This window comes from Tasmannia lanceolata, unplaced genomic scaffold (assembly GCF_043159265.1).
Source record: "Tasmannia lanceolata isolate RefF3 unplaced genomic scaffold, GAP_Taslan_0.1 ptg000006l, whole genome shotgun sequence".
In the NCBI taxonomy this organism is placed as follows: domain Eukaryota; kingdom Viridiplantae; phylum Streptophyta; class Magnoliopsida; order Canellales; family Winteraceae; genus Tasmannia; species Tasmannia lanceolata.
In genome coordinates, this window is record NW_027518683.1 from 5383418 (window position 1) to 5400981 (window position 17564).

The 17564-nt window shown below is 38.8% G+C and overlaps 2 protein-coding genes across 2 annotated transcripts; both read right to left on the bottom strand.

The window, feature by feature from the left end:
- Nucleotides 1–3937: 3937 nt before the first annotated feature.
- On the bottom strand, nt 3938–8696 carry LOC143879403 (Pyridoxamine 5'-phosphate oxidase family protein). The gene is made up of 6 exons (XM_077381777.1): nt 8390–8696; nt 6318–6353; nt 5965–6166; nt 4706–4784; nt 4456–4573; nt 3938–4270 (listed from the first exon to the last, which is right to left on the bottom strand). The coding sequence occupies exons 1-6, from the start codon at nt 8554–8556 to the stop codon at nt 4240–4242; spliced, it is 633 nt and encodes a 210-aa protein (XP_077237892.1). The 5' UTR covers nt 8557–8696; the 3' UTR covers nt 3938–4239.
- Nucleotides 8697–14970: 6274 nt separating this feature from the next.
- LOC143878262 (metalloendoproteinase 2-MMP-like) lies at nt 14971–16452 on the bottom strand. The gene has a single exon (XM_077380559.1). The coding sequence runs from the start codon at nt 16241–16243 to the stop codon at nt 15179–15181; it is 1065 nt and encodes a 354-aa protein (XP_077236674.1). The 5' UTR covers nt 16244–16452; the 3' UTR covers nt 14971–15178.
- Between the last annotated feature and the right edge of the window lie 1112 nt (nt 16453–17564).

Here is a 17564-nt window from a genome sequence, read left to right on the forward strand (position 1 = left end):
TATGCGGACTCGTAAAAATGCCATCTATAGTGTGTTTGCTTTTCTTTCCTCATATTAAACTCTTCACTTTGGGGTGGCCAACCGGTTCGGTGCTCGGTCCTTGGTAACTTTTTAGTTCGGTTCCCGGTTCCTGGTTCCATGAACTGTAAGAATGAACCGCACCGTAGTACATAGTAGGACCGAACCGAACTGGACCGAACATAATCGGTTCAGTCTGGTCCGGTTCTAATGGCTAAAAACATATTTTTAGGCGTTTTGTTTTGTTCCCAACTACGATAAACAAACTTAAAAGTTAAAACGTAAGTGGGCCCTCATTACGACCAATGGGAGCCGGTGTATAATAGAAATATAAAAAATATTATATATATATATATATATAGGTATATATATATATATATAGGAAAGTGAAGCTACACCGCCGGCTTAAAATACAATGGGCCCACATTGTTTTGGTGATCCAAAGAATTCATTTGATTGGCCCTCACATAGATAGGGTGTCCACCAAAAATCAGCTCCATAGGATCATCCCAACCCTACGATTTGTGGAGGCAAAAATGAACGTGTAAAAACCTTCACAAATTTGTCCATTTTTGCCTCCACAGTTTGAAGGGTTGGGATGATCCTATGGAGCTGATTTTTGGTGGACACCCAATCTATGTGAGGGCCAATCAAATGAATGGTTTGGATCACCAAAACAATGTGGGCCCATTGTATTTTAAGCAGGCGGTGTAGCTTCACTTTCCTCATATATATATCAGCTCCATAGGATCATCCCAACCCTTCAAGCTGTGGAGGCAAAAATGGGCAAATTTGTGAAGGCTTTTACATGTTCATTTTTGCCTCCACAAATCGTAGGGTTGGGATGATCCTATGGAGCTGATTTTTGGTGGACACCCTATCTATGTGAGGGCCAATCAAATGAATTCTTTGGATCACCAAAACAATGTGGGCCCATTGTATTTTAAGCCGGCGGTGTAGCTCACTTTCCTCTATATATATATATATATATATATATATATATATATATATATATATACGGTTTCTACACACATGTGTAGATAAGTTATCTACACACTAGCATAAAATACAGTGGAGGCTATCATTGTTTGGGTGATCCAAACCATTCATTTGATTGGCCCTCACATTGATAGGGTGTCTACAAAAAATCAGCTCCATAGGGTCATCCTAACCCTTCGAACCGTGGAGTCAAAAAATGGACAGATTATTGAAGGTTTATACACGTCCATTTTACCTCCACAAATCGTAGGGTTGGGATGATCCTATGGAGCTGATTTTTTATGGACACCCTATCTATATGAGGGCCCATCAAATGAATGCTTTGGATCACCCTAACAATGTGGGCCCCACTGTATTTTAAGCACGTGTGTAGATAACTTATCTACACGTGTGTAGAAACCGTTCTCTCTCTCTCTCTCTCTCTCTCTATATATATATATATATATATATATATATATATATATATATATATATATATATATATATATATATATATATATATATATATATATAGTTCGGTCTTCGGTTCCAAAACCAAACCATATGCATTATACCCGTACCCGAACCTTATACATTCGGTTCATCATCAGTGGCACCGACCCCTACCCAAAGTATTTTCTAAACAGTTCGGTTCGGGTTTTTTATTCAGGTCTGGCCACCCCTATCTTCACTAGTGGATGGGGGTTGCTTATGATCTTTAGGAAAAATTAAACTGCAGTATATATAGTGGAAAATGGTCTATTTCCACGCTATTTTTTTGTCTTTACCTGAGAAATGTCAAACAAAGAGGTGGAAATGCACCCTTTTCTAGGAAGAATCTAGCAAGAGGGGGTGGAAGTATGATTTCCCAGACATGAATGGTCGAAATATTGGCTCTTGTTCGTCCGTATTCCAAGCGAGCAAGTTACACATTAAGCTGATGATGTATGTAAATCCGTCGGGTGGCATGAAAAAGGACAGTAATTACTTTGTTCAGAAAATGCTAGTGACGAATTTGGGAAATTTTTGGAGGTGGTTTGCTATTTTTAACAAGTATTTTTTTTTTAGAGAATATTGAAAAAATGGACATTTGTTCATCACATTAGGATGGGATTCGGTTCTGATGTCTTTTTAAATAATCATTAACTCTTGGCTAGATTTGAATAATGTATGAGAAATTGATGAATTATTCATAATTAGAGGAATTCTAGACTGAAGGGAGCCCTTACAAAAAAGAGGTGAAAGGGCTCTCCTATTGGCTACACATCACCATCATACCTTAATAGCGGCTGAAGGGAGCCCTTCAGTTTAGACTTTCATTAACTTTTGGCTCCCTTCAGTTTAGACTTCCTCCCATAATTAATTCAAAAATTGCAAAATTTCAATTATATAGAGAATTTAGCAATAATTACCCTGTTGAAAGTTAACCTCGTGTGCGCAAGGCCACGAGGTCTATGATCTAAGGAAGGGCTTAGACTCAAAAGCATGTGATTGGGCAATTGTGACAATAGTAAGGAGTGAACTAGGGGGATAATACTGGAATTATTGGACGCCCATGAAGGATCACGGATCACGATCACCGGAGCCGGTGTTGCCACAACTGGAGTGGAAGAGTTCTGCAGATGGAAATAGATTTTCATCAAATATAACGTGCCGACAAGTAAAGAGGTGGCTAGGGGCCTACAAGTAAAGAGGTGACTATGGACTGGACCAAGGCATTTGCAGTCTTTATTGTGGATGCCACAGCCAAAGAAAATACGAAAAACGTGTGCGACAAGCGATGCAGGAGGTGAGGGGCTTAGAAAAGAGAAAATGCGAAGAGAGAAGTGAAAAGCTCTTAAGAAATGTGCCAAAAGTGCCATTGAAAGTCAACATAAAGCATGTAATAAACCTCATTAGAAGAAAACCATACAGAAAGAATAGGATTATACTAGGTTACAGAGGAACAGTTAGTATTGGTAAGGATTCTCAACTCAACAAAGCCTGTCCCAAACTAGTTGGGGTCGGCTAAATGAATCCTTTAGAAAATTTTCATGAATAAAGAAGACCCTTGTGATTGTTTAATTACAAATTTTAGGAATTATAGTTTCACATTTTTTATTCATAAATATTAAAACTTAAGATGGGTTTTTAAGTTATAAATGTACTCTCTTTTTAAATACTCATTGAGCATTATCAGAATAAGAAAATACCAATTTAAGAAAAAACAATCATCTAAATAGTAAGTGTGATCTTAATTAAAAGAAAAAAATAAGTGAGAAGCACGTTTCCTCTAAATTTGAAAAAAAAATAAAAAAATCAGAGAAGAACTTAGCTTTCGAAAAGAGCTTCTCATCCTACTAGGAGGTTTCCAATAACTACAAAAAATAAATACCATACCCTGGTGTGAAAATACGGGTAACAAGCACACAACTCAAAAGGTGAAGGAGAACCATAGAATTGGGGGATCACCTACATGCAATGAGCCCCAAAATCTTTACTCTTGGTATGCATTGTGTTACTTCTACAAACAGTATTCGAAGGACTCAAATTGATTTCAACCATACCACACGTCTGAATCTGCAAGTTTATGATGGAATCATCAAGCCTGTAAAGCCCCTTTCTACTTTTTGTGTTTTTTCCAAGAACTCAGCATGTATAACGACACAATCATGTGGCTTAATACTAGTCTCATGCTATTTTATCCAGAAGTTAAATAAAAAATCTAACCATCAGCTTAATGTTTGGCAATCATATGAATTAGTGTTTAAAATTCCACGGACGAGTTTGAGAACTCGACCGAGGTATAACCAAGTCAACCCGGAGAGTTGAAAGAGAGTTTAATCGACTATGTGGAGTCGAAATTGAAATTAGAGAACCCGGCCAAGGTGAAACCGAGTAGATGATTACTCGGAGAATTTAAACACCAACATGAATCAACATAGAGTAGGCCACACAAGTATACAAGATCACACACACATAGCTTGAGTGTATAGAAAGGAAAAGTAATGGAAGAGGATTAATGTCCTCGAGCAGGCCTAAACAGTTTTAAAGGCATAAGCATCCCCAAAGAATGCTCTTAGAGGGAACTTATTAATAAATTCATCATAAACAATGTTTTGTTGCAAACCAAGGATGATCATTAGTTACAAGAGATAAGAGACATACAAGATTTCAAGCTTATTTACATCAGTTTTTTCTTCACAGAGATGAAAGGTCCGGTGTAACGATCTTTATAGACACGACTGTACATGAAACGGTTTTTTACTTCAAGGAGATTGAGGCAAATTCGTTCCTGTAGATAGCAGGGGGCCATGTTTGAGAAAAGAAATGGATCAGTAGATAACAAAAAAAAGTCACAACATCATCCAAGCAATCATTTGAGGGAAATACAAGCCGTTTTGCTTCGTTTTTAGATTAGTCTAAACTTAATTTATCTAAAGGCATCATTAACTATGAGAAAAAGAGCATTGTACTCACATTTTAGGATCCAGGTATTGATCCAATGTAATAGGTTTAGGGCCACCAAACCAGTCAATCAGAAATATATCCTCGATGTCAAGATTGAAGATTTGGAAGTTGTGACCCTTAGGCCAGTCTGTCACCCACCAAAAGAAAAAGGATAAAATGATAATAGTGAGGCAGAATTCTACTTCTTAAGACATGTTAAATTGCATTTATTTATCCAGCGAGAGAAGAGCGGCTTTTGTATAGAGACCCATGTACTTACCCTTCATCTCAGGATGCTTTGTAAAGAGAGCTTGTTCGGCAAATTCTGCTTCCTTGGACTTCCTATCAACCAACTTCAACTGAAATGTTATACAGACAGGTTCAATCAGAAGTATCAGAGACGAGAAATACTGAGTACACAGTTTTATGCATAATTAAGCATCTATGCTTACATTGTACAATTATTTTTCAGAGTGACACTCACATCCCTTATAAATATTATTGAAAAAGACTAACTCCAGTCGCAATTACAATTGAATTAATAGCAATACCCTTTTTATGATATTTTCTTTGGATAATACTAGCAAAAGAGTATTATGCAGTTCAATCCAGTGAATAGTAGAATGTGATAGAATACCCATATTTACATGATTATGAATAATACTTTAATAAAACTATTTGTCAAAATCAGGTACGACTGTCACTAATGACAGTAGAGCTATGTTAATGATGTCACAATCTCTACAAAGGTTAAAGGCCCTTCGAAGTCTTCTTAACAAAATGTTCCTTGAAAGAAAAGCACAAACGGCAGATCTAAAAAAGAATATGATGGGAAATTACGACAAGCATTGATAATGAAAGACCTTTCTGCTATCACTTCTCATCAAATGCTATCTTGCAAGATAGATTGACATGAAACTCCGAAAATACAACATCTAAGTAAGAATGCTTTAAACTAAAAACAATATATATTTGAATAATTGAAACTGTGTGGATGAGTAGACTTGCCCGGTTTTCCAAAGTCACTGTGTCGTACACGTCAGGTCCATGTCTAACACCAACCATGGTTTTAAATTTCGATCGAAATCCGAAATTTCGGTGGGGACCGAAACCGAAATTTTCCAAAATTTCATTTTTCGCCATTTACCAAATTTCGGTAATTTCGATTTCGGTCAGAAATTTCAATTAAATGCCATTATTTATTTATTTTAAAGTGTTCGGAATTTCGAACCAAATTACCAAATTAATTTCGGTTTTCGGTGGGGTCCGAAACGGTTACCGAAACCAAAATTTTAAACCATGACACCAACATACATCAATGTCAAGTTACAACTTACCAGCAATAGAATCGTAAGAAATGAACATAATATTATTCGATGTAGCAATATAATCATAGGAAATGGTCATAAACTATTGGATGATACATCATTTAAGAAAGATGCAAAGTCCATCATCCAGACAGAATAAACATGATACAAAAGTTACTGAACAGCCACTTATAAATCAATAGGTAGTTATATTCAATTAGCCAGAGCATACCTGTCCTGTAAGGGTAAGTTTTGCACAAGTGGGGTTCTCTGGATCTTTTTTGCCACATGATCCAATGGGAAATTCACTGATTGTAAGTGAAGACCTTCCATCCTTCAATGCATTTCTTGCAGTAGGATCAAGGGTTGTCAAATAGAAATAGGGTACACCACGGCCTTTACCAGGTAATCCATCACTAAAAGAAACTACATTGCTGCATGTTTTTCAAATTATTATGTCAAGAGACAAAACAGCAATCATTAGGCAATTACCATATCTCACTGAAACATTTTATAATTGCTTTTCAAAGAAATAAGCTTCTTTGTATATGAGTAGGGAAAAACTGAAAAAGAAGAGACGCTTACCCAAAGGGGGCTCCGCCCAATTCACTTGAGATAGTACTGCAATAACAAAAACATAAGCACATGATATTTAGATTCCAGAGCGTATAAAATCCATTGCGCACCTAATTGAAAACAGATAAATATACAGCCATAGGACTTTGATAAAATGTTAAGGAGTTGTTGAATCCTTGACCATACAAATCCATCTAAAAAGTGGTTTCTGCTACTGGCATGTCAAACTAAGTCGCAAAGATATTCCATAATTCACATGGTGCCTTCACGCCTATGATTTGGCCGACACTTCGAATTTATTGCCGACTCACGTGTCCGACAATACACGCGTGTCCACACATGTCGACACTCTTTTGGACACTTTTACTTGTATTGCTGGAAGTGTTAGACTTAATGTGGGTGTGTAGACATGTTTTTGTACCGTGTCAAGTGTGACATTATGTTTTTTTATTGAATATTGTGTTTACCTCATTTAGACAACCCATATCCATGTCGAAACTGGAGACACGGATCCATATCCACAAATCATGATAACATATACTTTCTATTTTAGCCGTGTCCCCGTTTCTAAAGTTTGGGAGTTTGCTGTGTCGGACACTCCTTGTCCGTGTCGACACGCGACACTCAAAAATCATAGCTTCACGTACTCCTGGATAAAAATTGTTAAACAAATGTTTTCCGCATATAAAAGATAGACCGACACCAAACAATTTGTTTACATGCCCATTTGGGCGAAAACCCACACTCAGATCCACAAACAATTTGTTTACATGCCCATTTGGGCGAAAACCCACGCTCAGATCCACAAGCTACGGCCCAACATACAAAATTTAAAACCTAGGAATTATAGCCCACGGAATGGACCATACCCACAATGGGTGGTTGTGTTGTCCTAGGCCAACAACCTAAGAACCGGGAGAAACCGATGTCTATATATGGTATAGCATGAGAATGAGTGGCCGACTAAAAAGCACGAAGGAGTCGACAGGACAGGGTCAACTGGGTGGGGTCTGATAGCCTTCATCTCTTCCGTCTCATGTGCTCCTACATTTTCGCCATTAGAGTGAAGTGGCCACTCGTTAAAAAGGGGGCCTGAAGTGAGTGTCTTTAATCCATAAGCTGATTCTCATACGGGGGACTTTGAGGTCTATATATGGCTTCTACGAAAGAGCAAAGCAAGAATAAGGCAAATAACTTGGGATAGCTATGGTGAGACATTGTCTTCAAATTTGTGACCATGTATTCACACTAGAATTGCAGATATACCGCATAACAGTGTTGATCACTTGAAATCGTCACCAATTGCAGCAAATGAGAATCATAGTTTACCAATTAAAAAGCTACTTTTAAGGCCTTGTTTGTTTCAGATTGTAACAACCGATTGTAAGTTGTAACCCCCAAACCTATTATTGGGATCAAAATTACGTTTAATTTTGATCCCAATAATAGGTTTGGGGCCTACAATCGGTTGTCACAATCTAAAACGAACAGGCATTAAGTTAATATACAGAACAGAACCAACAAAAAAGGATTAAATTTAGAGATATTAATGATGAAGAAACGACATGAATGTAAATCTATTTAGGCATCCTTCATGTTTTAAACAAAACCAGGTCCTTATAAGACCCAAAAAATTTCAGAATTTGACACAATCTACTGATGGGCCTCCTAAATGACTAGAATTGAGATGGGTAAAGGGATTGGATTACATAATCATTCGATGTATCTCTGTTATGCCCTGTTTGTTTTGGATTTTGAGAACCGATTGTGAGTCCAAAACTCATTATTGGATTCAAATTCAAGTTTAATTTTGAGTAAAATAGTCAGCTTAAAACCCACTCATTATTGGATTCAAATTCAAGTTTAATTTTGAGTAAAATAGTCAGCTTAAAACCCATTTATGTTTAATAAGCCTTAGTCGCCGATGAACTCATAAACCCACCAGAACAAGAAGTTTATCATCTCTTAAAACCCATGTATTAAAACCCAAAATTGAAAGTGTAAAACTGTAACGAAGAAAAGATGAAGAGAGAGAGAGAGAGAGAGAGAGAGAGAGAGAGAGAGAGAGAGAGAGAGATTACCTTAAGACCCCCCATGAGTTCTGAGAAGCCAACCAACGGGCTGTGGAAACAGCATCGGCAGGATCTGGTTTGGGTTTGGTGAGAGGGCGTCCATTTACAACAATAAAAGCTTCAAGGGAGAAAATAAAGAGAAAAAGCCAAAGAGAAGAAGTGCTTTTGATTCCCATTTTCTTCCCTATCGCTCATACAGAAATGCAAATTCTGAAATACAGCTGGTTATAAACTTGAAGTTTCGAGCCCGATGACTGCTACCGGTAAATTCAGAGAGAGAAAGAGGGCAAAACCGTCTTTTAAGGGATCACTTTCCTTGTCCGTTATATCCCCATTTTTGGGGGCGCTGATATAAATTGGCACCCCCTTTTTACGTCTATACTATACTGGTTGTGAGCTTTACAACCAGTGTCCAAACCCGTATTTTTTTTTACAAAAAAAAGTTCAGTACGGCCCACTCTATAGGATGATCCAAACCGTCCATTTGTTGGGCCACAACGTGAACGGGTTGTGCCCTAAAAATCAATTGCATAGGATGATCCTAACCCTTCAATCTATTGAGGTACTTCAGATTATGAAAATGTCAACAGATCGGAGAGTTGGGATGAAATGATTTTCGGGGCACAACCTATTCCCGATATGGCCCAACAAATGCATGGTTTGGATCATCCTATGGAGTGGGTTGTACCGTACCTTTTGAAAAATACGGGTTTGTATGGCCACCGCACAAATGCATATTTTTTTCAAAAAAAAAAAAAGACAAATCATTTAGACCCGACTTCTTGTGAAGATACAAACCATTAATTTGTTGGGCCCCAATGTAAATAAGCTTTCCTCCAAAAATTACCTCCAAAGGATGATTCTAACCAACTGATCTTTAGACGGAAGACACTATATAACAGATCAAAGGGTTGGAATCATCCCGTAGAGAATTTTTTTGGGGGGGTGGGGAAGCCGAACAAATGAACGGTTTGGATCTTTGAACAATGTGAGCCCCAATAAATTTTCTAATAAATATGCATTGCATGGCACCCTAGCATAGGGTTCTGAACCGAATTGTTTAGATCTTTGAATACGGTAGGTCATACTCTATCTTTAAGAAATATGTGCTAGTACATTTGATTTTTAATAGAATTTTTCAAGTACATATGAAAGTACTATGATCATCCCATAATGCATTTTTATTATAAAATTCTTTTAAACACCTTCAAAGATTCAAACGCTCATTTGTTGGGCCCAGTGCAAATAGGCCTTTCAAGTAAAATCATCTCCATAGGGTGATCCTAGTAGAGGTTTATATGGGGTGTCATCAGGTTAGGATCATCCTATGGAGATGATTTTATCAACAAGGTCTAGTTACATTGGGCTCAACAAATGAATGGTTTGGATTTCGAATAAAGTGGGCCCAAGTATATGGTCTCCGCATGTAGATGCATGTATTTTTTTAAAACTACGGCGGGTCCACCTTTTCGAAGATCTAAAGGGAAGTGATATATCCACCCCTTCTTTTACTTGGGACAGCCCATTCTAGTGTATTTATGACGTCTCTTTTACACTAGATGGGGCTATCCCAAGCAAAAAAAAGGGGTGAATATATCATTTCCCGAGTTTTGTTGAGAGAGAGAGGAGAGTTGTCAAGGTCTACAGGATTTGCTAAGGACTATCGTAGAGAGGCATTTTGCGGCTAGCTGTTCCATGTGAGAGAAGTCATAGAGGCTCACTTTTCAGCAGATTTTGTCTTATTCATTTAATTGATCTGAGGTGGCTGCTCTCACATGAAACAACTAGACGCAAAATGCTTTCTGCGATGGTCCCTAGCAAATCCCTAAAATAGCTATAAACTAGTGGATCTTAAAGCTTTTTTTTGAGTTAAAACAAATATAAAGAGTGTAATATAAAGAGTGTAATCATCAATAACAAGGATAACCGGTGCTCGGCTGGTCGCATATAGCGACATGCACTGTCGCACCATGCAACCACACTAGATCGCATCATGCAACAAGCGATGCGACCACACCATGTCGCATGTTGCGATCATTGTGGTCTTAACCATCGACAAATGCCCAAGTTTTTTTGCCAAGATGCTCGTCCTCATCATTGTTGTAGGATTTGAAATAATGAGGGTTTTGATTGGACACAGAGATGTCTTTTACCAGAGAGCTCGTCCTCATCATTCTTCAGTTCTTGAATGAAGAGAAATTCGAGGAGACGACTCGCACGTAAGCACATCCTCTTTTCTTTTTTGTGTGTTCTTCTAAAACAAATAGAAAATTGAATTCTTCTCTTAATTTAATACTTTGATCTCTAACTGTGTATTGAGTGTAGTCGGGTGTAAGATTGGAGTGAGAGTCGGGGTTTTTCTTCAGCATGAAGTATTTCTAGGATGTTCTCCTCAATGGGAAATAGAATAGTCTGTTCACTATAGATAACAAACTCTTCTCCTTAAAAGATGTTTTTCGATATCCGCAAGCAAAGATACTTCGAAGCCTTCGACAAGAAAGAAACTATATAGAAGCGGTATTAAAATTGTATTATTGTTATTTTTCTTTTTTTAACGTTCTTATTAGTTTGTTATTAGGAACGATCGTTCTTCGACATGGCTTTTAATTTTAGAAAATTTTAAGTATGTAAATTGTATGATTCTCAACTTATAATTTAATTATTTTTTATATTCCAAAACTAATCTTCAATTTACACAATTCATAGAAAAATCAGCAAATTTCTAACAGCGGAGACATCGAGTTTGAGGGAAATAAATCGCTTCTATATCTTAAATAACAAGGAGAACCGGTGCCTGGCTAGTCGCATCTTGCGACATGCACTGTCGCACCATGCGACCACACCAGGTCGCATGGTCGCATGGTACGATCATTGTGGTCTTTGCCATCGACCACCTATCGCATGGTGCAACTAGGGTGATGACAGCCAGCGACAAGTGCCCCAGTTTTTGCCAGGAAGCTCGTCCTCATCATTGTTGTAGGATTTGAAATAATGAGGGTTTTGATTGGACATAGAGATGTCTTTTACCAGAAAGCTTGCTCTCATCATTCTTCAGTTCTTGAATGAAGAGAAATTCGAGGAGACGGCTCACACGTAAGGACATCCTCTCTTCTTTTTTATGTGTTCCTGTAAAATAAAATAGAAAATTGAATTCTTCTCTTGATTTAATAGTTTAGTCTCTAACTTACTTACTTCTACAAATTTAGTAAGATTAATGTCGATGTGTCGCATTACGATGGGCATAATTGGTAGTATATTCATTAGTATTGAAATATTACAGCTGGAAATTTTCAACTAATTGCACCCATTCCAAAAGTAAGGGGGTTCCAACCTATTGAACAAGCACATCGTGAGAATTTTCTATCTATTCGACCCATTCCAAAAGCACGGGGATTCCAACCTTTTCGCCTAATACCATTACCTGCTCCTACAAATGCAGGTAAAAATACCTTTTTCTTTCTGATTTGATTCAATGCATATATGCTTTTGAAAAATTTTATTTTTTCAATTTTGCAACTTGTGTCACGTCAGGTTGTCATATATCCTGTATTCAACATGGTGGTAGACTCTCTCCTAAAGCGTCCTTGAGCGTCTCAAGCCATTAATTCTTTAGAAAATGAATAATGAAGGCAGAACTTAGGATCCATTCGAAATTTAATCCTTAATCTCATCTGACATCTGTATACCTTAAGAATAAATCCTAAAAGCTAGCAAACTTGAGAACTGAATGCATATGTTGATTAAATTTGAAATGAGAATAGTTGAATGAACTATGGCTTGAATGACAAAGTAAAGCCAAAATAAGAGAAATCACTTGAGATATGTCGCTCATGCTTAGCCAAACTAGTCAAATTTGTGACCCTAGTTATGGTGAGAAATTATCTTCATATACTCATATGGCACGTATTCAACATGATTCATCGTTTCTTTGAGATCCTAACAATCACTTAAGTAGTGGAAACAATAAAAGACGTGCTCAAGGCCCTTGGGTTGTTGAGCATGCATGATCCAACCACACCGGAATAGATGGTGCAAACTTCTCCAGCTTTTCACACTATTGGAGAACTTCCAGCTACCAAGGAGACAAAAAGCCATGTGAAGTAAAAGAACAAAGGGTAAGAACCCTTTTCCAAATGTGGGTTTTAAAAGCACTTGTGTAGGTCCGGGTTGAGAATTGGGGGGTTGGGCTCTCTAGCTAGTGGTTGTCTTGGTCCTGGGAGGGGAATAATAACGTGCCAAACAAGGCCAAGAACCTGTGAACTGGAAGAAACCAACATCGAATATATGGTATAGCATGAGAATGAGTGGCCGACTAAAAGGCACGGAGGAGTCAACATAACGGGTTCAACTGGGTGGGGTTTAATAGCCTTCATCCCATCTGTTCCATGCGCTCTTACCTTCCAGCCATTAGAGTGAAGTGGCCATCTCTTTTCGTTTCCACTTCTTAGAAAAGGGGCCCTGAAGTGAGTGAAATGAGTCTCTTTCTTCCGGAAGCTAGTTCTGATATGGGGGACTTTTAGGTATGACGTTCAACCTAGATATGGCTTATAAGACAAAGTAAAGCCAAAATAAGGCAAATAACTCGAGATGTGAAGCTCATGCTTAGCCAATACTCAGAAAATGAATTACGAAGGCAGAACTTAGGATCTGTTCGAAACTTAATCCCTAATCTCAACCGACATCTGTATACCTTAAGAACAGAACCTAAAAACTATCAAAGTTGAGAACCGAATGCATATGTTGATTAAATATGAAATGAGAACAGTTGAACGAACTAAGAGAAAGGATATGGCTTGAATGACAAAGTAAAGCCAAAATAAGGCAGATCACTTGAGCTCATGCTTAGCCAAACTAGTCAAATTTGTGACCATGGCTATGGTGAGACATTATTTTCATTCACTCATATGGCACATATTCAACAGGATTCATTGTTTCGTTGCGCTTGTAACAATCACTTTTAAGCAATGGAAACAACAAAAGATGTGCTCCAGGTCCTTGGGTTGTTGAACAGGATCCAACCACATCGGAATAGATGGTACAAAGTCCTACATCTTTTCATACTTTTGGAGAACTTCCATTTATCAAGGAGACAAAAACCTATGTGAAGTAAAAGAACAAAGGGTAAGAACCCAATACTACCTTTCCAAATGTGGGTATTAAAAACACTCATATAGGTTGGGGTTGAGAATTGGGGGGTTGGGCTCTCCAATTGGTGGTTGTCCTAGTCCTGGGAGGGGAACAACAACGTGCCAAACTAGGCCAAGAACCTATGAACCGGAAGAAACCAACATCAAATATATGGTATAGCATGAGAATGAGTGGCCGACCAAAAGGCACGGATGAGTCAATAGGACGGGCTCAACTGGGTGGGGTCTATTAGCCTTCATCTCTTCTGTCTCATGCGCTCTTACCTTCCCGCCATTAGAGTGAAGTGGCGATCTCTTTTTGTTTCCACTTCTTAGAAGGGGGCCCTGAAGTGAGTGAAATGAGTGTCTTTCACCCAGAAGCCGGTTCTGATATGGGGGACTTTTAGGTATGACGTTCAACCTGGATACGGCTTATAAGACAAATTAAAGACAAAATAAGGTAAATAACTTGAGATGTGAAGTTCATGCTTAGCCAAGCTAGTCAAATTTGTGATCATAGAAAAGGTGAAACATTGTGCTCATTTACTCACACGGATTCAACTAGAATTGAAGATGATACCCCATTTTACTGCATTTACAGTCTTTTGTTCTTTTCCCACAGATCGTAAGATTTTTTCCTTTTTTTTCAGAAAGCTTAAGCCAATCTCACAAATCATAAGATTTCCACTCGTCAATTTTAAAAGTAAAAAATTAAAGGGGGCGGACATATCATTTTCCCAAATGAGAAAAAGTTATCTTTCGAGAAATCAATGGGGTCTAATATACTGGGGATGTCCATTCCAGACCTAATCATGCACGTGGGACTCATGTTTAGAGATAATGACAAGGGATTTGATGGACAACTACCAGACGCACTGGAACCTTCTAATGGCAAAGATCTAACCATAGATTATAGTATGGTAGATTAGGTTAAGATCTAACCATAGATTATAGTATGGTAGATTAGGTTTGGTCATTGCAACGTGTGTTTGAGAGAGATATGCAAGAAGAGAGTATGGATTTGCAGCTGTGGTGTGGATCAATGGTGGCTGGGATGCTGGGGAACAAAAGCATTTAGAGATAAACGTGGTAAGATATAAAGATTGAAAAAAGTAGATGGGGACAGAAACAAAGACATAAACATTGAAAGCGAAGGATTGAAAACGTATATGGATTGAAAAATCGTGAATTGGGAATTTCACCAGCTACAAGAAAATTAGGTTTTACCAGCGGTCATGAGTCTCATGACCATGCTTAGGAAAAGATAATTCAAATCTAAACCTAACTACAAAATCAAATATAATTGCCTAATCTAATAATCAAACCCAATCTACCACCCAATAATCCAACGGTCAGATCTTAATGGATATGATATATTCTAACACAAGCCCTTCAAATCCAAATCAATGCACCCTAATCTCTGTGTGTGCCTGTGCCAAATTTGATACCAGCTTATGTGAAAAATAATAAAATAAGAATCACTATATATCTAACAAAGGTAAGGAACAAAATAAGGGGAGTTGTAGCTCAGTGGGCCTGCCCTACAGCAGCCAATCGTGGCGCGTCTTTTCTACCTCTAATGATACAACCCCTGAAAACAACCTCCTATAAACTCATCTCGTAAATACAGAAGAAGAAAAAAAAATCAATCTCTGATGGTATTTACTATTTACTACAAAAGCAGAACAGAAACAGCTAAAGAAAACCCAACACCCGCGCACCATTGTAAACCGGGACCCACCGCCCGACCATCGTTCATATCCCTTTCCTGACTCGATGGAGTAGAATTAGTTGCAGACCCGTTGTAATTGGGGTTGCTCCCGTACAGCAATTGAATCCCCAGTATATCATCAGTCACGAGCTCGACCTTCTTCGTCCCAGACGAGATAGAAGGAAACATAATCGCATCTTCCACAGAGGTGTGACCCAACCCAAGTAAATGCCCAATCTCGTGCACAGCCACAGACTCTAAATCAATCTCCGAGCTCGATACATCCCCTTCCGCCACCCAATTCTCAGCCGCATCTAAGTGAAATCTACCGTCCGTTGGTGAAAACGAGTGGGCCAGCGTCCCCAGTACCCCATCGAACGGCTCTCCGTCCCCGTGATCTCCCGAGAAAAATCCAATCTTCAAATCCGCACCGAAATAAAAGCTCGTCTCCGTGAACGTTAATGGAACAACCGCGGACCACCGTGCGAAGGCTCGGGTGAAGACTCGACTGAGGACTTGGGAATCAAAAAGCTGGTTCGTGGTAGAGAAGGCGTAGGTTAGCTCAGTCTTGGAAGAAGGCCACTGGGGTGAGCCAGGGAAGAAGGTGTAGTGAGCTACGGTGTGGAGTGTGGACAAGGCCTTCCCGGAGTTCATGGAAGAGGTACCGTTGATGATGTCGGCGACGCCGCATCTAGGCCTTACGATCTGTTGGACGGTGGAATTGTCTAGGGTTCCGGTGACGTTGAGATTGAAATTGGATTGGTAAGTTTTGATGGCGGATTCGAGTGCGTCGTCGAAGTTGTCGGAGAAGTTGGAAGAGGGTGCCGGAATGTAGCCAAAACGGTGGAAGTATTGTTTGAGTCCGGCGAGACCGTCTACTTGTTGGCCAGGGTGGCAGCCGGCGAACTGCTTGAAGGGTTGCCATACGCCGGCGGTGATATTTGGGGGGAGATTTGGGAAGCCGGAGATGGGAGTTGAAATGAGAGCGAGGAGAATTGATGCTATGAAGAAGGGGATGGATTCCATTCTAATTTTTCGTCTGTAACGATGTTCTTCTTTTCTTAGTTTGTTTGTGTGAAACAATGAATAAATGAAATGGAACTAGAAAATGGGGTTTTCTGCTGCTATTTCAATGATCAGTTAAAGGGTTTGATTTTGATGTCTTACGAAGAAATTTGTCGGCATATTCGTCGTCTGAGCTTTCCACGAAGTCTGCAATCACGCGGCGGCTGCGAGACGTTTATTTGTGGGCGATGATAAATTCGTATCCCATCTAGGATAATTCGCACCCCTTAAACGTGAATCATGTGGCAGACTTGAACGTTTTTTGAAGTTTCAGAGATGCGAATTATCCTAGAGGGGGTGTGAATTTATTGTCGCCTAATTGTTTTCCTATTTTTTCTTTTTGTTGGTGTAGAAAAGTATTTTCATACACGCGGTTGGTATAATAGTATAGCCACCGCATTTTTATTTTGGGAAGTGATATATTCGCCCCATTTTTTTTACATTCGCCCCATTGTTTATATGGGATCGTCACTCTATTCTGTTCATGACTGCTCCTTTACACAAGAGGGGTTGTCCCAAGAAAAATAAAGGACGAATGTATCATTGTCCTCTTTTATTTGGCTTCTGAAATTGCCACTACCATGTTTTCATAATTGTAGACAAACTCAGCTTGTCTTTTCCCTTTTAATTGGCTAGTTTTTTGGGAATTGTAATAACTTTTGACAACAATTTAAATAATAAATGACAAGCTGAATTAGTGCAGTTATCAAAACATGGTACAGCCAGCATCAGTGGCCTTATTTTATTTGTGTCCGGTCATATGTTCCATAAAATTACCTTTTGTGAAGAAATGAAAAATGATTAAACTAAAGAGAGGGTGGAAATGTTCAAAACAAGGGTGTTCAAAACAAGGGGCGGCAAACATGTGAAAGCACTCAGACCTAATTTCCGGCACAGGCCCATGGGGTCCATGCACTTAGGCAGTTAGGCCTGTTTTTTTTTCCACAAATGGTTACATTCTAAGTACAATGATAGGACAGATGTGGACCATGTGTATGAGGTTTGGATGATCCTCACCGTTCAATTTGCCTATTATGGACACCGATCAACATCTCTTTAATTTTTCCCTTGGTTACCACTTACCACATTTCAAATGGCTAAGATAGTTTGATCTCCTCCGTCTCAGTGACCCATCCAGATGGTCACTCATTGAAGCAACGGTCTTGATCATTGCATGCGTGAGTCCTATGAATTGGAAAGTTCAAAAAGTAAATTGTCAACATAAAACTCCACAAATTGGAAGCTTTGGATCTTTCGATAAGGATCTTTTTAATATAATGGC